This window comes from Cynocephalus volans, chromosome 1 (genome assembly GCF_027409185.1).
Source record: "Cynocephalus volans isolate mCynVol1 chromosome 1, mCynVol1.pri, whole genome shotgun sequence".
NCBI lineage: Eukaryota > Metazoa > Chordata > Mammalia > Dermoptera > Cynocephalidae > Cynocephalus > Cynocephalus volans.
The window spans coordinates 125244112-125266262 of record NC_084460.1 but is presented as its reverse complement, the minus strand read 5'-3'; the positions used below and the strand labels follow the sequence as shown (position 1 = coordinate 125266262).

At 46.8% G+C, this 22151-nt stretch overlaps 2 protein-coding genes across 3 annotated transcripts in view; one reads left to right on the top strand and one right to left on the bottom strand.

Moving 5' to 3' along the window:
• Positions 1–1304: 1304 nt before the first annotated feature.
• Positions 1305–11832, top strand: NR1I2 (nuclear receptor subfamily 1 group I member 2). Its single transcript, XM_063110343.1, has 9 exons — positions 1305–1369; positions 1757–1975; positions 4546–4679; positions 6057–6244; positions 7041–7315; positions 9424–9566; positions 9747–9863; positions 10157–10262; positions 11688–11832. The coding sequence occupies exons 1-9, from the start codon at positions 1305–1307 to the stop codon at positions 11830–11832; spliced, it is 1392 nt and encodes a 463-aa protein (XP_062966413.1).
• Positions 11833–15110: 3278 nt separating this feature from the next.
• The window catches only part of GSK3B (glycogen synthase kinase 3 beta), a 202084-nt gene continuing 195043 nt past the window's right edge, over positions 15111–22151 (bottom strand). Inside the window, exon 11 of one of the 2 annotated variants that reach the window (XM_063093408.1) lies at positions 15111–20663. In XM_063093408.1, the coding sequence (XP_062949478.1) occupies positions 20596–20663 (68 nt within the window). In that variant the 3' untranslated portion in view covers positions 15111–20595. The remainder of the gene's footprint in view (positions 20664–22151) is intronic. The other variant, XM_063093415.1, reaches the window with a different exon arrangement.

Below are 22151 nucleotides of genomic sequence, written 5' to 3'. Positions count from 1 at the left end.
TTTCTTTCTATTGCTCTAGTTGTCTCCTTTCTAACTTTCTTCTTCCATTTCTTCCTTTCTAATAGAGATTCCAAGTTATGCATTCTATTTCTAGACTTTTAGTGGTTACCCCAGACATTTTTACAACCATACTTTATCCATCAAAATCTAATTTATTTACTATCTTTTTATTCCCTTAACAACATATAACCTTAGAAAATGTTCACTATGATTATCCATCCCCTGACTTATATATTGTTGCATATTTTAGTCGTGTTTTGCTTTCTCTAACTCCCAAGACATTGTTATTATTGGTGTATAGAGTCATTTGTTCAGATTTTATAGCCGATTTTTATTCATTTTTCAAATCTGTTTGGCCATTTTTATGGCATTTTGTTCTTTCCTTATGTCTTCCACCTCTTCTACTATTTATTTAAGCATTCTGAATTTGAAGTTCAGGGAGTCTTTGCACATTTAATTCTGTTGTAAGTTGTTTTTGCTGACTTTTGCTCATGGTGCTGTGTTAGTCTTTGATTAATGATTTGTGAAGTTTTGCTCATATTTATTGGAAATAACAGGTGTAATTATTTATTCCCAAGTAGAAAGTGGAAAGTGAGTTCCTCCAAAGAGGATTTGCATCTGCTTCTGTGGTGTTTGGAAGAACAAGCAACCCAAGAGCACTGTACATCAAATTTTTGGTTTGAGGTTTTTGTGGACACACAACGAATACATTTTGTCTGCAAGCCTATTGGAGGTCAGGATTACGATTTGAAAAATCAGGGGATATCTCCCAAACACATCTATTCAGTTCAAGTTTCCAGTCAGCCTGTTTCATTCACAGTTTTCTGGAGGGCCAGGGCCAGGGATAGATTAATTTAACATTTACCTTTACAGGTGAAACTTTCAGGTATCATGTGTTATGATATTGGAAATAGAAATTTGTGTGCTGAAATCTTTCTGAAAGTTTAAGTTTGGTTTTAGAAAAGGCAACATCGTCTGTGGTGTGGTTGCCCTCGGCGATCAGTGCCCAGAGGGCCTTTTGGGAAGAGCAGTGAGTAGGACGGTCCCTGGTTTCTACTCAGCATCCTCAGTGCCCATTCCAAGTAGAATTGAAGTTACACTCTCAAAGTGGAGGTTGCCAGGGGAGGATATCTTGAGCACAGCTCTCCTGACAGGCACATGTTCTTTCATATCCACCCACACATGGGTCTGCCATTTCCTTCCTGCATCCAGAGCCTGGCTTCACACTCATTTTTTCCCCATCTGTTTGGTCACTCAGTTGAAAACCCTCTTTCTGCCCAGGCTTTTCTGCTCTCTCTGGGAGCATGGGCCACACCACACCTAAAACCCTGTCCTCCCTGGATCTCCATAATCAGATCATTTTGAACAAGTAATCTGTCCCATGAACGACTCCCTGTTCAAGCCTTTGACCAGCCCATGGCCTCTTACTCTCAGTCCACTCAAGCGTTACCTCCAAGATCCAGCCCAGACAGCCTTCTCTCTCTTCTCATTTCTTCCTCCCCTATTACCCTTCTGCCTCCCATTATCTTGTTCACCTGTTCTAATCCAGGGCCCCACTGTTGTGTAAAACATGTCATGGTTACATCTTGCTTGATAACAACTCCAACACCCCACCCACATTTTTTCCATGAGAGGTCAGCCCTTGGATCCATAGACCCAAATGTGAGCAATACACAGAGGGGACAGAGTATTCCTTCTGCAGCCTCAGAACCTCACTGGCCAGTCCTTTCATTCCCTGTGGGTTTTTTACTTGTAGCCCAAGAGGCCCAAGAGCAAACCTGGAGGTGAGACCTGAAGAAAGCTGGGACCATGCTGACCTTATGCACTGGAAAAAAGCAGACTCTGTTCCTGGAAAGCCCATCATCACTGCAGATGAGGAAGACGGGGGTTCCCAAATCTGCCGTGTATGTGGAGACAAGGCCACTGGTTATCACTTCAATGTCATGACATGTGAAGGATGCAAGGGCTTTTTCAGGTAAAGTTGCCCATCAACCTTCACCTACCTGCCACCACTGACACACTGTAACTGGGGTCTGCCATCAGCCCACTGGGCAATATCTCAGGGTCTCAGTTTGACATGACTCCCAGGTTTAGAGTGTGAGCTGGTGGCCCATCCAAAGGCCTCCTAAGCAGTCTCAAGTGAGCCATTTATATCTCAGAGGAATCCTTCATCTTCAGTCTTCCTGCTCTACCAGGAAAGGTCCCCTTCCATGAGCTATCCCTTTGTTTCACCATGTGTTCTTGAAAAAATTAGAAGATCAGTCAGTAAAAGAGTACAGAATTTGAAAATCCAAAATGCAAGTGTTCTAATCAGTCTTATGGGATGGTTGTTAAGTAAATAATGGCATTAAATAAATGAAAAATATAACAAAGCAAGCTCACATAGAAAAAGACAAACAGGGAGGACCAAAAAGTAAAGGACTAAAAAGTCCCAGCTCACAGCAAGGCAGGCCTAGAGAGAAGCGCTCATGCTGTCCAGTTGAAGAAACAGAAAAAGAAAAGCCAGCAGGGCTCAGACCAAGAGAGGAGGCGGGGGGAGAAAGGAATATGTGGAAAAGGACAGGGTGTTCAAGGAGCAGCTCCTGCCTCAGGGGCCACATGTGGGACCTGGTACATTCTCAAGGCAGCCATCCTGACTCTGGCTGGACATTAATGTCCTGCTCGCTGGACATTAGAGTGGACATGGGCAGGTCCAGAGGTGCCATGTTCCGGGGAGATATGATCACTCCTGTTGCATGGGTTATAACAGGGATAAGACACAGCAGCAGCACCAGGCTGCATGCAGCTACCAGTCACTCAGATTGGTTTAACACTAAGGAAAACATATTATCTCTCATAACAAGAAGCATGGAGGCTTCTGGGTTGGTGAGTTTAGCAGCTCAGTTCTTTCCATTTTTCTCTTCTCCTATCCTACCTGAGAGCTCTGATTTCAGTCTGGCTGAATTCTGACTTCAGTCAGGGGAGCATAGTGCCAGGGCCCCCAGGCAGTAACCACAGGTGTTCAGCCAAGGAACAAAAAGGCCCATTTCTTCCTCTCTCCAAGTGCAAGGAAACCTTTCCCAGAGGACCCCTCACATCACATCAGCTAGAGCTGGGCCCTAATCTACTCCTGAACTAGGTAATAGCAAAGAGCACCAGATATATCCCTGACCTGGGCACAGGCCACATGGCCACAGGGAGGAGGGTGGACATCTGCACCAGATCTGGGTCTGCCACCACAGAAGAGGCCGTGGGTGCATCCGTCCAAGCAGCAACCTTATGGATTGCCTTTGGGTATAGGAATCCTCTGCGCTCCCCTCCCCGTGCAGGTGCTATCCGGGGGCTCCCAGAGGGAGGCAACATATTGTAGTGCGTAAGAGCTTCCATTCCGTTATGAGGCAGACCTGGATTCAAATTTCAGCTTGTCATTTACCTGGAGGACAAGTGGTAACCTGTGTTCTCAAAGCCTGTCTCCCTCATCTCTGCCAGGCAGATGACACAGACTTTTGAGAACTAAATTTGCAAATGTCTGCAAGATATCTAGCCCAGCATCTGATACATAGCATTCCTTTAATAAGTGTAAGCCCCTTTCCCCTTTTACCCATCCTCGGTGGACTCTGGGGTAGCATCAGAGGTCTCTTACCCAGGCTAGCAGGGAAGGCAGAAGGGGGAGGTGGCCTCTGTGAAGGGCATGTCCCCTAGGCTGGTCACCAGTCCGAGGCCTCCAAGCTCAAACCTGCCGGGTCACCATGAGCATGGCTCCTCTCCCAGGCTAGCCTTCAGGGTGCTCTGCAGTCTCCCCATGCTCAGTGCCAGCTTTCCTCCTTCTCCACTTGGGACCAGAAGCAGAGGCCAGAGCCAAGGCAGAATTTCTTTCCATCCAGCTGAGGAAATGGGGGGGGGGGGGGGGGAATAAAGTTAGGGCCGCACTGTCTGGGTCTTCTGCGGGAAGTTCAGGCTGCCTGGCTGTGGGAAGCAGTGGTCGCACCACAGTCTCCAAAAGGCTTCTATCTACCCTGTTGCCTCCCTACGAGATTCCTCTGTGGAGGGGCCTGTGGTCCGGCGCCTGCATGCTTCTCTATGACAGAGCTCTGAAGCTCTTTGCCCCCTAGGGCAAATAGCAGAATCGCTTTCCAATGGAGAAGCCACTGTCCAGTGAGATGGAAAAGCCTCCCCAATCTAGAATGGGAGCTGAGAAAGGGAGAGTCTTCCTATGTTTCTTATGCTCCTGGGGTCAGCTTTCCTCTGGCTCCCTTTTCCAAGAATCCAGGAAGAGACCCATCTCCATAGAAGCATGGTCTGGTCAAGGGTGTGAAAGAGCCAAGGGTCGGAGCTGAAGTGTCCCAGAAAGTGGCTCTGGGGCCGCAGTCGTCCCATTCCCGCCCGCCCTCCCTGCCCTGGCCGAGTCCCGGACTTCTAGGGAAGCCCAGTAAAGACGGAAGCTGGAAGGGCCCCTCCTCTTCCCTGCCCGCAACACCTGCCCCGACTCTGGAGACCAAGGCAGGCGCACAGAGGGTGCCCCAGTGCCCCGGCGCAGCCTCCCTTCTGCCCCTTGTTCTCTCACAGGAGGACCATGAAACGCAACGCCCGGCCGCGGTGCCCCTTCCGGAAGGGCGCCTGCGAGATCACCCGCAAGACCCGGCGGCAGTGCCAGGCCTGCCGCCTGCGCAAGTGCCTGGAGAGCGGCATGAAGGAGGAGAGTGAGCGGCGCGCGGCGCCCGGGAGGGGCGGGGAGCGCGCGGCTGTGCCGAGTGCGCGCGCGAGCTCCTGCTGCGCGCGACGGGCGGCCCCTGCAGGGCGGTGGCCGCTCAGCTCGGCTCCCCGCAGCGCGGAGGGCCTATCCCGGAGGGACTTGGGAAGTGGCGGGCATCCTGATTCTCTGCTCTGGGAGGTGTGGTGGGCATCTCTGGCCAGGGCCTTTCCCCTGTCTCCGCTCAGTTGCCCCTGCGTGATTCTTTCTGTCTCCTCCTTAATTGTCCTCACTCTGTTGTAAGCAAATTGGGGGGAGGTGAATTTGAGAGAGGAAGCAGGATATACACACGGTGTGATATGACCCCCAACATCCCAGCTACTAGCACCCACCGGCTGCCCCAGACCTGGACACTTATAGGGGAAGTGTTGGCAGACAGGGGACCTGGGTGTTCTCGTTCTACCTGCTTCACTTTGGTATATTTGGTATATTTGTATTAATCTGAGTATATTGAATACTCAAATTGAAGCTCTTGGGGAAAAGGCTAGAAACTGCCAGTGTGTATTCGTCTCCATGGAACACAGAGTGGCCCAAGGCTGTGGGCTGCCTCTTCCAGGGGACACGTTCTCTGGGCATGCTAGCAGAGAGCCTTTTCTGCAACCAGCTGAGAGAGTGAGGCCCTCACTGGATTGTCCCTTCAGACGGACGTCCTTGATCTCTCCCTTCTAAGGAAACTACAGCTTTGCTCTGCACACAGGAGTGGGCTCCAGGAATCCATGGAAGACCCTAAAGCTCCAGGCTATATAGGAAGTGGGCGGAGTTGCTATTTCTTGCTAAGCAGTGGCCTCAGCTCTCTGAGGTCTTGGAGACCTAGAGAACTTGGGGGACTCTGAAGAGTCATTTTGGTATATAACCCACCAGAAAAGAATAATACCAGGTGCCATTTATTGAGCATCTCTTACGTACCAGGAACTATCTAAGGCACTCTGCGTGAATGTCTCATCATATAGCAGCAGTGTGAGGTACGCACTGTTATTCAGATTACAAAGTAGAAGAGGTTAAGGAGCTTGTTTAAGGTCACAGGTAGCCAGGCAAAGCCTTCAGGCGAACCCAGCTCTGTTTGATTCTGAAGACCACACTCCTACAGTCCCACAGTGTCCTCAGAGGGCGGCACACTAGCTGCACCTCACCTCTGTCCTCACCCAAGTGTTTCTGCAGAGGAACCCACAGACCTCTCAAGTCTAGATAAGGGAGAGTTTCTTGTCACCATCACTGTCCCTTTTGCCTACCGCCTTCCGCTGCCTTGAGAGGGTTCCGCAGCGGCTCCCCAGGGAGCTGGAGGCTGACCAGGGACACGCAAACTTGAACCTGCTTGCTGTCTCTGCAGTGATCATGTCTGACGCCGCCGTGGAGCAGAGACGGGCCTTGATCAAGATGAAGAAGAGAGAACGGATGAGGACGCAGTGGCCGGGAGTGCAGGGGCTGACCGAAGAGCAGCGGATGATGATCAGGGAGCTGATGGACGCTCAGATGAAGACCTTCGACACCACCTTCTCCCATTTCAAGAATTTCCGGGTAGGAGGCTTTAGAGCTGGCTCTGCTCCTGGGCTAGCTCCTCAAAACCCCAGTCTCATTCCCAAGGGTTCTCAAAGTGTGGCCCCCGGGTCAGCAGTGTCAGTATCCCCTGGGAACTTGTTAAAAATGCACATTCTCAGACCACCCCGGACCTCCTGAATCAGAAGCTCTGGGCTGGGGCAAGACCCCCAGGTGATTCCCACGCAGGCTCTGGTTTGACTGCCTTCTCTTTCCACAGCAGGTACGAATTGTGTCTAAGTGATAAATGGAGGGAAAGCTGAAAGGTTCCCCAGTGTTCCTGTCATTCAGGGCTTTATGAGAACAGGGTCCAGACCTAGTGGGGGTGTGACCTTTGTGAACTGGTGTTTGTAGTGATCCCAGCAAAGTTCACTGCCTCTGTGTTCCCTGTGCCCTCTCTCCCTTCTGTGCTCACAGGGATCTCAGGTGACCTGCCCAGCTCAGAGAACTAGATTAGCTCAGTGACCTCAGATCTGCTCTTTCCGTCTGTAGCTCCCTAACCCTTCTCTCCGAGTCTCCTGAGCCCAGTGTCTGAGATGCTTGGGACACAGCACAGGTAGAGGCCCTCTTCACCCTCCATTCTGACTGGGCAGGGACGCATGTAACTCATTCATAGATCCAGAGAGAAGACACAAGTGCTGTGTGAGGGGATGTGTGTGCACGCACGTGTGTGCACGGGACTGAGTGCCTGTGATTGTGCCTCCCGGGCCTGTGTGGGGACCTGGCTGTGAAAACACGTGCTGTCTCTCCTCTTTCCACCTCCTGGCTTGTGTCTCAGCTGCCGGATGTGCTTAGCAATGGCCGTGAGATTCCAGAGTCTCTGCAGATCTCCTCGCGGGAAGAAGCTGCCAAGTGGAGTCAGATCAGGGAAGATCTGTGCACTGTGAAGGTCTCCCTAAAGCTGCGGGGGGAGGATGGCAGCGTCTGGAACTACAAACCCCCAGCTAACTGCGGCGGGAAAGAGATCTTTTCCCTGTTGCCCCACATGGCTGACATGTCAACCTACATGTTCAAAGGCATCATCAACTTTGCCAAAGTCATCTCCTATTTCAGGTAGGACATCGAGGCTGGAGGGATGGGTGTGGAAAGGAACGGGAAACGGCCAAGAGGTTCAAAAGGTCTGGGGTAGATCCCCCTGAATTTGGGAATGCTGGTGCCAAAAGGCCCTCCTTTTTCTCTTCCCCCAGTGCCCTCCGTGCTGCTGGGGAATAGAGCCCTGGCTGTGTGGCTCATTACCTTGTGACTGTGAGCCTGCCATTTAACCTAATGTGTCTTGGCCTCCCCATCTGCTAGATGGGAGCTAAGAGTACCTTGCAGGGGTGCCATATGAGATGAAAAAACATCTGAAGAGCACTCAGCACATGGTGGACATTTGCATAGTAATTTCCCTCCCTAAAAGGGAATCACAAGTTGACAGTTCCAGAGCAAAGAATGAGTTGGAAGGAAAGGGAAGGAAGTCCAGAGAGAGAAGAAAGGAGAGAGGAACAGACACTGGGTCTCCAGCAGTCTGTGGCCACGAGAGGGCTGAGAAGGCCATGGGGAGGATGGGTGGTCCTGAGAGCCAAAGGGCTGAGTCTCCCTGGGGCCGGGTCTCCTGGGGGCCGGGCATGGAGGCAACAGCCACGGGGCAGCTGGGCCCAGCAGGAGACCCAGGAACCTTGTGGTGCGCTGGGAACCTCATCCCCACAATATGTAGTCTGTTGTGGCTGGAGATGGGGCTGGGTATGTCTGCCCTTGGGTAGGCCACCTTGCCTTGCCAAGCCTGGTCAAGTGGGGCTGAATCATATGCGCAAGCAGTCCCTGATTTCATCAGCAGGTAGAGGGCAGGCTACATTCCTGCAGCCCACAGGTCCCCTGTGGCCTGTGGGTGACTTACAAGGCTTATTTAATGGGGTGAGGGTGGCAACAGAGTGGAGTTGGGTTCAGTTTGTGGCAAATTAGGTGAAGGGGGCAGGGAGAGAAGCCTACTTACAAATTTGGGCATTGCAGATCCCTGCTGACATCTGTTGACCCACAGTTTAAAACCAGGGTAGGAGGTCAGGAGGTCACTTGCTCTGTCTCATGACCACAGGTTTTGAGCACAATGACACTAGTCATCACTATTCCCTTCATTCTACAGATAGAAACTGAGGTTCACAGAGGTTAAGGAACTTACCCTAGGTCACAGCTAATCAGTGGTGGGTGGTGGAAAGCAGATCTGGAAGGACCAGAGTGCAGACTTCAGAGCCAGCTACCCACTGGGTCCTGAGCCAGGCAATGGGCAGACATAGAATAAGATCCATCTGCTGGCATCTGTAGCTCAGTATTATGGATCTAAAAGAAAGGTGGGTGTGAGGAGCACAGAGCCTGAATTCTTGAGGAGACCAAAGCCAGAGCAGCCACCCAAGCTCTCAGAGCCTCCTCCTTGTCAGGAATGCCTTCTTGGGGTGGGGGGGGGGCTAGGGGGACCTCTCAGGTTGGGAGGGAGAGGTCCCTGCAGGAGGGGAGGGGTGGCACTCTAATCATGAATGTCAGAGGCTTATGAAGCAGCCACCAGAGCCAGGCCTGTGCTCAGCACTGGGAGTGGGGCTCAAGACATGCAGGCTGCCTGGGGAGAAGCAGCAGAAGTATGTACATATTAAATCCAACATAGACCACAGGAAGCCAATATCCCCGCTTCCTGGAGCTCGTGCCAAAGGAATGGCACTTGCAGAAGGACTCTGCACTCTGGAAAGACTTTTGGGAGGGGCAAAGACATAGCTTGACCTGAAGGACTAGTAAGTGATGCTAAAGAGACAATCATTCCAAGTGGGGAAAGTGAGGCAGGAAGTATGAGGCCAGGGACCAGGAGCCAAGGCATCGGCTGTAGGTTGGTAGAGGGAGTCAGGGAAGATGGGGCCAGGCTGTGAGGGAGCTGGATGGCAAGCTGAGGGGCACTGGAGAGTGCCTGCTGTGCAGGAGAGCAGAGGAATATCGTAGGGCTGAGTAATCTGCTTGGTGGGTTGTGAGGGGAGAGAGAGGAGACAACCAGAAAGCAGCTGCAGTAATCCTCAGGTGAAGGAGCCTGTCCTGCCTCTTTCCTTCCCACTCCCTCAGTCTCTGGATTATGGGAGTGGGTGCTGGTGCTGGCTTGTAGGCAGCTTCCCAGGGACCTGTTGTCCCCTCCCCATCTTCACTGCCAGGGACCTGCCCATCGACGACCAGATCTCCCTGCTGAAGGGGGCCACCTTTGAGCTGTGCCAACTGAGATTCAACACCGTGTTCAATGCGGAGACCGGGACTTGGGAGTGTGGTCGGCTGTCCTACTGCTTGGAAGACCCCGCAGGTGCCCAAGAGATGCTTGCCTGCCCTCCACAGCTGTGGGAGGAAGGGAGCCACTGCAGGATATGCAGGTTCTGGGCCTGCTGGTCAGGGGAATTGGGTGATGGAAAAAAGACCTTGATGGGGAGGCCGGGCCTGAGTCAGCTTCCTGAGATGCTGCCCCACCATCCTGCACCACCCACAGGTGGCTTCCAGCAACTTCTACTGGAGCCCATGCTGAAATTCCACTACATGCTGAAGAAGCTACAGCTGCACAAGGAGGAGTATGTGCTGATGCAGGCCATCTCCCTCTTCTCCCCAGGTGCGGCCTCCCCAGGCTTGCCCACACCCTCTTCTGCCCTCCCCGGGAAGGCCCCAGCCACTGGCCTTGCTCCCCACTCAATGTGCAGCCGGGGCGTGGGGGGGAGCTCGGCTGGTTTCTCCTTGGGGCAGGGGGGTGGTGCAGAGCCCTGTCCTCCTTCACTCCCCTGCAGTGACTGTGGCTCTGGAAGGTGGTTTGCTGTCAATTCCCCTTCTCTAGGCCAAACTGAGCTTCTCTTTGCCCCCATGGCCTTGCTGGCACCACACTGCCTCTCTGTCCCCCTTTTCCCCCAGACCGCCCAGGCGTGGTGCAGCGCAGTGTGGTGGACCAGCTGCAGGAGAAGTTTGCAGTCACCCTGAAGGCCTACATAGAATATAATCGGCCCCAGCCTGCCCACCGGTGAGCACAGCAGGGAGGGACGCAGGCCCTGCCTGCCAGGACCCGCCTGCCAGGCCCCTGCTTGCCTGGGCCTCTCCAGGAGAGCAGACTAGAAGCCATGTCTGGGGGAGCCTCTGATGACCAGGGCTCTGGGGCCCTGTTCTGTGACCTTCTGCCAGGTCGGCCTCAGCACCAGCCCAGTAATGAGGGAACCTGGGGAGGGCCAGAGGCCGTACCCAACTTGTGCCTGCCCAGGGCCTTTCACACTCCTGTCATCAATAGTGGGAAGAGCCAGATATTCTCCTGAGTCTCCTACAGGGTCTTCTAGCCATAGCCAGTAATAACCATGATGACAGTAAAGACAGGACAATAATGATGGTAATCACAAATAGATCTATCATGGCTCCTGTTTGTTGAGAAGTGCCAATCCTGATACCAAGCAGTTTATTTTCACCTTTAATCCTCAAAACACTCGCCTGAGGGCAGCACCACCACTGTTCTGCAAGGGAGTTGAGGCTCAGGACAATTGCTTAGGTTCCAGAGCCAGCCAGGGGGATAGAATCTAGAGGTGGACTCAGCCAGACCAAGTCTAAAGCTCATGCCTGTGAGCACTGGCTAAACACTTCCCAGGAAAAACACAAGTAAACGGGGTAGGAAACTCCTTAGTTTGTTTTGGTCATAACTCAAAAGAGGAAGGCTGCTCAGGACTTGGCTGAGACAGGGGCTTCCACAATTCCACTGGTCCTTAGAAGTTCCTGTGACCTAGTCCCCAGTCTGATGCTCACAGCCCAGGGATGAGCTTGGATGCACTGAGCCCAAGGCCATGAAGGATTAAGGCCAGCACTGGGTATTATAGTGTGAACTTAAAAACTCAAATATCTACTTGGCCTGCACTAGCTTTCTTTTTGGCTCAGCATTCTGGGATACTGGTGGTGGCCACATCTTTATTTGCTCGGTCCCCCTCGGTATGCAGCCAGGAACCTGGAGGTGCTAGCTTTCTTTTCCATCATGAAGGCAAACTGAGGCATGGATATGTCTCAGACACTAGATCCCAAAGCTAGATCCAGCAAGGGTTCCAGCCTGCAGCCCCTAACCATGACTGTTCTACTCAGTCCTGATGCCTGGACATTCACCAAGGCAGTGATTCCCCTTCCCCCCAGTTAACCCCATGCATTTGGTGCCTGCAATGTCTGGACTTTTCCACTGGGGTCTCTATGTACAAAGGCTCAACCCCCGTGGATGGGGTGGGAGTGGGGAGAGTATGGCTCCCGCCTCAAGTACCTGGAAGGCTGTTCCGCCCTTCAAAGAGGAGCTTAAGCCTTGTCTCTTGGCTGACCTGAGATGATGTCCTGAGATTAGACTAGTGTGACCTCAGCGCAGGCCCGGGGTTGGTGGGTCAGGGAAAGGACAGGCAGCACCCCATACTTTCCTCTGGCTGGCCTGCAGGTTCCTGTTCCTGAAGATCATGGCTATGCTCACCGAGCTCCGCAGCATCAATGCCCAGCACACCCAGCGGCTACTGCGCATCCAGGACATACACCCCTTCGCTACTCCCCTCATGCAGGAGTTGTTCAGCATCATGGACGGCTGAGCGGCTCCCTGGGGGTGGCGCCTCCGCAGGGCAGCCAGCCCAGAGCCCTCTGAGCAGCCACTCCTGGGGCTAGACGGGTGGACGCTGCAGGTAGCCAACAATGCCCTGCTGAGCCTGCCTGCCTGGAGTACTCACTGCTGTGACCACAGCTGGCTAGCATTCCTCAGGAAGGGGACGTGGGTGCCTCCAGCCTGCAGATCAGTCTGTGGAGGGTGAAACCGTGGCTCGTATGTGGAGAGTGCACTGGCCTATAGGTCAAGCCCATTAGAGAGGCAAAGCTGCCCTCCCCTTAGAAAATGCCCTGTAGTTTGGGGAGAAATCCCCAGATCCACCAAAGTGTTATGGTCAGGGAGGGGAAGGGGCAACAGGGGCTGAGCCATCTGAATGTCTATGCCCACAGCCAAGTTCATTAGCTTCTTCAGTCTTTTTGTTGCTTCCTCTAATAATCCTGTCTCCCACTTCCCACTTACTCCCACCCCCAGCCTCCCATGTGCACTGCTCGGGGGTTCCAGGCCTGTGCTCATCAGTGGGTGCACTAGTATCTGTGGGAGTCTTCTAGAGAGAAGCCAGGAAGCCTGCTCCAAATGTCAGAAGCTTGTCATGCTTTGTTCTGGGCACATCATTGTGTCTCTGCATCCATTCAGACACATTATTAAGCAACCAACAGTATGCAGCCTGCCATCTGGTCTACGTTGACTCAGATATGGATCCTGACCTCAAAGAGTTTATCGTTAATAAAAGGAAACAAAGCAGAAACAGAAAATAACTTGGATCAAAAAGAGAAGTGATAAGTGACATAAGAAGGAATTTCCTTGTGTGGATGTTGAGCTGTACTGGGGTTCTGCAGGCACCTGGGACCCAAGTGAGTGTTCCCTAGGACATGTGTTTGTGGGAGGAAGGGCATGAACTGTGGCTGTGGGTACATGTTGCAACTTGGTGTGGGTAGGTCTTCTCCCCATCTGACTGGGGCCTGGGTTTGTTCCTGAGGCTGGAGATGCTGGGGCTGCTCTGTGACAAGCCTGCACTGACAGTTGATAAAAATGCTAGAGCAGAACCATCTGCACGCAACTTATAGCCCTGTGCACACATCTACGCTTATAGCTAAATAGTATGAAAGTGTCTGCCTTGTTTATAGCCACTGTGAGTACAAATGTTCTTGCACTCTCACAAATTACACTTTAATATAAGGCATTTCACACCGAAGAGCTGGGTTTAGCAAATATGTTCCTGGGTTTAATGTCAAATCAACACAAGAGGACTTAAATAATTTTGATCTTTTGGCAAGAAATGTAAACTTTTTGGGGACTTCTTTTCTGGGAAAATAATGTGGGAGTAGGAAAACTGAAATACACACACATGTATTTTTACTACTTATTTTATTGATCTTTACATATCTGAAAGATGTAAGAACATAAAAATGAATTATTTATCTTGATTTGCTCATAAAATGGTTGTTCTATATTAAAATTTAAAGTATATGTGCATACTACAATTAAAATATAGTGATTGAATTAATTGTAAATGTCTAATATTTTGTTGCAAATGAAGCTACAAGCTAACTGAATTTTAAGGAACAGATAATTGCTTAGCTTTTACCATTTTACAAGAACCCGGCCAAACTTTGAGAATATAAGAAATCATCAATAATATAAATCAAAGTAAACATTTTCTCTGACATCCCTCAGATATACTAGCCTCTTTTACACCAAAAGGCACTCATTTTTAGAAAAGAAACTGAGGGGAAAAAGAGCTCCTCTCTCCAAATTCCATGAATACAGCTTTTGCTCACAGGAATTTTTGTCTAATTATAGACTCATTTATAATTTGAAATATAAATTTCTAATTAGGAAATATACATTTCATTAAACTGTATTCCTAAATCATAAGCATCTTGCCTTCCCCATTGAAATCATTTTCAGTGTACTATTTGTTCAAGAGCCTGAACTTGTTAGATGCAGGCTAGTTAGGGTAAAGCAAGGTTAAGATGAGATTAAGATGGGATGCAGGGAAAACTTCCATCTCCCAGCGTTGATTTTAAAAACATCTGGACAGTTCCCCAAACATTGAATTGATATTTACATATAATTTATATAAGATTATAAAAACTAAGCGTAGTCCTAGGAGTAGTTAAAATTCAAGCTTAGATGCACCAAAGAGCTTACACAGTATACTTTCTTCCAGGAGCTTTGAGAATCTTACGTTTACAGGACCAGGAGCCAGAATTAGCTTTTTTTTTTTCCCCCTGCCAAACATTTGCATTTATTACTCCCTTCCCTGAGCTTTTGAGTAAGTAAAACTATAAGCATCAGTGTCTAGGAAACCCTGTGGCCACTGTTCTCTAAGTCCTGGCTCAGTCAGGACAGGATAGGATCAGTCTCCAAACCTCAGGGGGAAACACCTGCATCCCTCCTTGCTCGCCCATTAGTCAGAGCCACTCAGCAGCCTCTCTCTACCTGGCCCAGACTTTATCTAATTAAAGTCTTGACATTGACAACAAATCTTCTTGTGGGAAGGCCCAGAGTGACCTCTCCTTTCTGGAATAAAGAGGATGTAACAAGAAACACACATTTGATTAACCATCCCTTCCCAGCTTCTGACAGCTTAACGGGCCTCCTCACACCATATTCAGCAGCAGCTTGTCTCCCCTGGTTGCTTTCCATAGTGATTTCTGTTAATCACTTTGCATAGCTCTCCTAAATCTGACTGTGCTGATGCGTGGAGAAAATGTTCCCACACCTGAGAAATGGGTGACCATCCCCTCACTTTTGTTCATTTCCTTTCTAATGTTCCTTTCCTTTTCCATTCCTTCTTAATGAGAGGGATCTGCAATCTGATCTCTCTTTTCCTAAATACCTTTCTAGAACACCTTCTAAAATGGCACCCACTATCACTGCTCTCCTGAAACATGATCCCGAGGGATGATTTGGTTAGTACTTTTGGGAAGGATTTAGAACCTAAAAAGGCAGTCTTTCAGGTTTCTAAGCGGATATCTTGCAGGATACTTAACACACTGTTTAATTCAATCCCAATTCAAAGAGCTAAAGCAGGACCTAAACAAGATAGGAGAGAATCACAAACAAACTTCAATACCCATCAGGAGGCCTATTCCGCAAATAACATGTTTTTGCTGATCCAATCCTCCCTCCTTCCCCCACTGGCAAATGTGTTTAACTATTCTACAAATGTTAGTGGAATTAGCCAACCCCACCACCACAGGAAATAAAGAAAAAGAGGACCAGACTTTATCGAATATAAATTTGATTTTTATTGAAGCAGCAGTCACATGACCTTATATCTAGCCTTTAGATTAGGCCTGACAGAGTGAGCCAGCCCTAAAAAAATGTTTCTTTTTGCTCTAAGAGACATAACATATTTACATACATCATCCAGTATTGGAAATGAGCAGACTCAAACACAACATGTGTTAGTTACACCTAGGAGGTACAGCCCCACTGTTTGTGGTGTTCATATATTTTACAGAGACCCCCAAAGACCATTACTAATAGGATGAAAGTTAAAAGAAAATATAGCTACACCAAACCGTGAACACAGTAATTAAAGACAGCAGCTTATACACATTTTAAAAATTGTCCTTTTCAGGGATGTTTTCTTTCTTTTCAAAACAGTGTCTGCAAAGCTTCCTCTACATCAAATCCAAAGGTTTCCAAGATGGAAGCTGCACCTCTTGGGTCTATGCAATGGAATAAGATCATTTGAAAGAACGAGAAGTGTTCATATCTTGATTTTTATAACAAAGATTCATGTTTCCCTAATTAGAGGAACAGAGATGGTGATGTGACTATGTATTGCAGTGGCAAATAGGTAGAGTGAAGAAAGAGGGTTGGGCACTGAAATAAAGACCACACACTTGTGAATTTTAATTTCATTTCCAGGCTAACCTACTTTTTATTTAATGCAAATTACAGTACCAGTTAACTATTTCCAAACCAAGTCACATAGAACGAAATGTATTTACAAGGGAATGGGGAAAGGGAAAACAAAACAAAACATTGAGCATACTTTTCACAAAAGTTTATATTTAAAATGAAAAAAAATCAGTCACAGAGGCATTCAAGTAGTAATAATGTTATACAGATTTTGCTTTTCCTTTATATCAAGACAGATTTGCACAAGTGTTTGCAATAGTTTGTATACAACCCACAGTCCTTTATATATATATATATAATAAATTTTGTTTTTTAGATTTGTTTTTAAGATGGAAGTGGTCACGCTAATTGGTATGTGTACAGGCCCAAGTGATCCATCGGCAACACATTTATAAATGCAAATTTTACAGGCAAGCATATTTTCACACATCTATCCGTATCTGCCTGTAGACAGATATAGTAAGGAAAAAAACTTAAAAATTAACACAAGGAAGTCTACTTTGTCAAGCTTACCCCTTATGTACTGGTTGTCATTTTGCTTTTATTGCAGAGGTGCAAAACGGAGCAACAACCTTAAATAAAATGGCATAACCCTTGTGAAAATAATCCAAACCCCAGGGATTACTTTCAAAGCCTCTCCAAGGTAGACCTTAGTCTGGGACTCTACTGTGCTTCTAGTTGCCTCTTATTTTCAGTGGCTCAGGTTTACCAGAAAAGGCAGACTTTACTGTAAAGCATGCTTACTTTCCTATACAGGAGAGAAGTGTTCAGCTCTGTGATTAGATGATCACTAACATGAACAACAGGAATCAGATGAAATTTTGGTTTAAAACAAAGAAAAAACCCCAAACTCCTGGGGATCTGGCATTGGCCAAACTTCCTTTGGAAGATTCCAAAGTTAAATCCTTTAAATAGGAAAGGGAAAAATAAGTGAAAAGCCAGTGTCTTTATATCCACAGGGATAGAGAATATAATAGTCGTCTCAGAAACCTTTGAATTGGTGCAGACAAGATGACTGGTTAGGCATACTTTGTTAAAACACAAACCAAAAATACGTCTAAAAATTAAGAGGACTTTAAAAAATGACATGTCATTGGAAAAAAGGTGCAGTCTTCTGCCTTGCTGGAATGAACACATGATGTTTCATAAATAGCAACCTTTGGTTTGGTAAAGTTTGTTGTTTTTCTTTTCAAGACATCATATATGGAGTAGTTGGAGGAGAAACAAATACTTTCTATTTTTTTCTTTCAAAAAAGGCCTTCATTTCGGGCACACAATAAGAATTAAACTGATTTTTAAAAAAGAAATTAAAATGACATTTCATTTAACAGGGGTAGAAATGGAAGGAGGGAGGGAATGGACTAAGAGCTCCCTTCTTAAAACCACAGTCCTCTATTGGCACGGCAGCACTCCGTGCAGTAATTGCTAGTAATTGCACTACAGCATTTTAGACAACTGACATATCAAATCCCAATTTTAAGAAACTTCAATTTATAAAAATCCAGTTCTCCTCCTCTCTTTTGGGAGGGGAGTAGGTAAGGAGGAGAGCGCGCGCAAGGAAGGCTCCCAGAATCTGCTGTTCGTAAGACCCATGGTTAGGGCTTGTGGAAGAGACGAGCAAAATCTAATCTATTCGATATCCTCCAGCTCTAGGGCTCCCTGGTGCTACACTAAGTCCCTGAATGGACTCAGTATGAAACAAAACCGGTCACTGCTACTGAGGAGGAAACAGACGTTCAGAACCAAAACAAAGGTAGGGATTGAACGAAAAGAAATTATGAACACAGTTTCCTCTCCCACTCCTGAGCATGGTATCACTGAAACTTAACTGTGGAAGGGGCAAAGATACTGTTAAGAGTGAGTTATTATTTCAAAGAGAAAGGGGATGGACAGGGAGACACGGATAAAGAAAACCAATTAAAATTTTAAGTGAAAAACAACAACAAACAAATGAAAAAACACATGGAAGCGAAGGCACTCCAAACTATATAGATACACTATACATTGCTAGAGTTATTGTTACAATAATACAGGCCGGTACCTACTGTACAGAGTTAAAACTATATGGCTTTAAAAAGCTCGTCTACATTTTGTCTGATTATTAAACAGAATCACTGCCCTGGACAGTAACTTTTTGCTCATTAATAACAGTTCCTGGGTCCACATATTTACATACAAAACAATAAAACTTAAATTTAAAAACATTGAAAGAAAATATAATGTACAAGCTTGAATTTGGTGAGGAGCTTTTAATTATTATTATTATTTACAAAAAGATATTTAGAGACCTGGATCTCACTTGTATAAAAGAGTTCTGTGATCCTGTCATGATCATTGAGAAAGAAAAATCATGCACCTCAGCCCACACACACACACACACACACACACACACACACACACACACACACACACACACACACACGCACAATAAAACAAGAGAAAAGCATCTGACTTTTCTCTCTTCTTCTCTTACCCCATTTGTGGGGGTAAAGGTGTTTCCTAAAACAAGCAGTAATTTTTATGGACTCTAGCAAGTATACGAAGTCCAGAAGAGTGTCTGTATCCAAACATTTGGCTGGGCAGTTTGATCTGAAAGCAGGTCTATTTCTTTGTCACAGACCTGCCTTTTCAGATTCTTTATAAATCCTTTCTGAAACCAGTCTATCAAAGCCATTCCCTTTAAGGAATTATGTTGCCAAATACTTTGATTTCAGACTTCTTTCAAATCTTAATTAACACTCAGAAACACTTTATAAAACATAAAATTCAATTTGTTTGATTTGGTTTGACTGAGCATGTTTCCTTTCTCATGAACTCTGATATAACCAGAGGTTTGAGAAACCCCTTTTGTGGCCTAAGAGCTTAGCTAAACAGTGAATGAAAGCTAAAATGGCTCATAACTGTCTTTCTGGGTATCGGTACACTTCAGCAGGCAGCAAGACTCTCTTGGAGAGTCATGCACATGGTTAAGAAGCAGAACAGGGGGCTATGGCCTGCATGAGGGCTGCCAGAGACTCTACTTCCAAACCAGCTGGAGGGCGAGACCCCTAACATGACCTAAGGAGTGTGAAGGGAGGTTACATACAACCTAGGGCTCAGCTCTGCAGCCCTACAATCATCAGCTAAACTTGGAAGGTGTGTGGGGAAGGAGTGGGTAGGAGGGAAAGGCGGCCATCACTCAAGTGATCTTTAAATGTAAAGTACAACTGATTGTGCCTTAAAGATTCATAGGTCAAGTAATGGCCCATAAGCACCAAGGTGACTAAGGTTCATTTTAGAGTATATGTATATAAGGCCCACATAGATGTCAACCTTAAAAGTATAAAACAAAATAGCTGTGAACATCTATTCCCTCACTGCAAACATAATCCTTCAATCCTCCTTGCTTTCCAAGGAATATTGCTTTTTCTCCAAAAACAGAGACCAATTCTTATATCATTCACTGATACACAAAGAAAACAGAAACAAAAACTCTTAACTGGGTGTGGGGGGAAACATTCTTGTCATGCTTCAACCAATCAATTTTGATGTAGACAAGAAAAAAAAAGGCAGTATTGAATATATGTATATATAACATATATACACACATTTATATAATTAAATGCTTTCCTATAAGTCAGCAGGTACAAGTGACTGTTTATCATTTTGATGTGTAGTTTTTAATATTCCTACCATCTAAAATCATAATGGCCTACCAGACATGCATCAATAAATACATTTAAAAAGCACAAGTTTTTTAAAAAGCTGAAATTAAATACAGATTCTAGATTTGGATTTCAAATTAGAACTATGTGTAGAATGTGGCAATTTCTGCAAGCTAACTTTTCAGTTAAAAAACATGAAAAATAAACCAGTAGACTGTTACAGTTCACATTATATAACTATAAAGTCCTCTCAAGCGTATCTTTCAAAGGGAAGCAACTTCAGAAAAAATCTGGACAAATTCATTCACAGTGGTGAGATCTGTCCCCGGCCTGTCTCCTTCCTCTAGGCTCATTGGCCTTTGACTTCTGCAGCCAGAGAGTCCTGCCCAACACCCCTTTTAGTCTTCTCCTGGGCCACTAGTTTAAAACTGTACTAGATTTACAGAGAATTTTGGTCAAGCAAACAAAGATCGACCCATAGAGTGCATGTGCCACAGTTCTGCTTGCTGCTCCTCCTTTGGCAGCCTCCTATACAAGCTTCTTCACCACTAGCACTGATTAAGAGCAAAACAAAACCTTAACAAATCAATTAGGGCTCTTCCCCTTATAGTTTCAAATTTTATTGGCCTCCCTGGGTTACAAATGATACATATTTCTTTTTTTGTCTGCCACACCTGTCATCAACATGCCAAAGGCAAGTCTTCAAATACCCAAGGATATGGATTAATTTTACAAGTGATATTTAAGTCCCCGTTGAGTTATACCTGCTAAGCTCCCAACCAATTTCAAGCTGTGCACTATACCAAAGTCTTACACTAGACTTTAGAAGAAAAAAAAGTCAAAAACAACTTCAGCACAGAACAAGGTTTTCTTCTTTTGTGGAAGGGGCGTGAGGCAGGAGTCCTGTTTTTAAAGTATACAACAGCAGACTTTTGATAAAAAAAAGATTGTCATGGGAGAGAGATTGTGTGTTCTAGTGCTCCGCTTTCCCCCTCCCCACAACCCTTCCCACCCCTGGGATCTCCCTCAAAGTGAGAATACAATGAAATTGGTTTGTATTTATAGATATTTTACAAGGTTAAATAAGAACAACAATAATAATAAAAAAATTGAACACTAAAATGAACAGGTTTTTTTCTCATTTTAATTTTCTTTCCAAACGTGACCAGTGTTGCGGAGTGGCACTCAAGTAACTGGTGGTTGCTCCTGTGCAGCTGGCTGCTAGGGAGTGTTCAGGTGGAGTTGGACGCTGATGCAGAAGCGGCATTATTGGTCTGTCCACGGTCTCCAGCATTAGCATCTGCAAATCAGAAGTCCCGAGACAGAGAGCATGAGCAATGCTGTAATACCACTGTAGTGGATTATGTCCCCCCAAAACTCATTGGAGCTTGAATTGTGTCCCTACAAGTTCTGTGTATTAGAAACCTAGCCCCCACTGTGACTGTTAAGAGAGTGGGACATCCTATTATGGTAACTGAAAGATGGAGCCTTGAAGAAGTGATTAGATTGTAGGACCTTGCTGTAGTAAACGGATTAAAAATGGTGGTCAGGGCGTGGTTTTGAGGGCTTTAAAAGAAGAGAGTATGTCTCTTTTGCTTGCTCTGATCTCTCTGCTTCTACCATCTCGCAATGTGAGACCTCTGGGTCACTGTTGCCACCACCAGATGGAATTTGGACTTCCGAGCCTCAGAAACTGTAAGCAATAAATTTCATTTTCTTTTTAAATTACCCAGTTCCAAGTATTTTGTTAATAAGCAACACAAAACGGACTAATACAGAAAATTGATAACAGAGAAGTGGGGTGTTGCTTATAACAGATACTTGAAAATGTGGAAGCAGCTTTGGAACTGGGTGTTAGAAAAAGGTTGGAGGAGTTTAGAGGACTCAGAAGATGACAAAGAGACGAGGGAAATTTTACAACGTCTTAGAGCCTGGTTACGTGGTGGTGAGCAGAATGCTGATAGAAATATGGACTGTAAAGACCGTTCTAAGGAGGTCTCAGATAGAAATAAGAAGTTTTTTGGAAACTGGGGCAAAGATCAACCTTGCTATGAATTGGTAAGGAACTTGGCTGCATTGTGTCCATGCCCTAGAACTTTGTGGAAGTTGGAACTTAGGAGTTGTGAACCAGAGTATCTGGCAGAAGAAATTTCTAAGCAGCAAAGCATTAAGGAAGCCACATGGCTACTTGCAACAGCCTATGCTGAGTTATGGCAGCAAGGGTACAACATAAAGCCAGAATTTAAAAGGGAAGCAGAGTGTAAAAATTTAGAAAATTTGCACACTGGCCATGTGGTAGAGAAGCAGAGTATGCAATGGTGCAACTCAGCGACCATTAGCTAAGAAGACTAGTACAAAGAAATGGGATTATCAAGAGAAGGAGAAAAAGTCCCTGAAGGCATTGCAGAAGCCTCTGGGGCCAATCCTTCCATTATAGGCCCAAAGACCTAGGGAGACAAAATGGTCTTGGAGAACAGGCCTGAGGTACCCTCCACAGGCTCACTGCTCAGGACCACCTTGGGAAGCTGCTTCCAGCACCAGCACCTCAGCTGCTTTGGCTGCTCCAGCCATGTCTTAATTGGCCCAGGTGTGGCTGGACCCACAGTTTTGGAAGATACAAGCCGGAAGCCTTGGTGGTGTCCATGTGGTGTGAAGTCTTTAGGCTCAGAGAATACCTGAGACTGGGTAATTTATAAAGAAAAACGACACCTATTTGTCTTACAGTTTCTGAAGCTGGGAAGTCTAAAGTCCATCTGGTGGTGGAGACAGTGACTCAGGGGTCTCACAT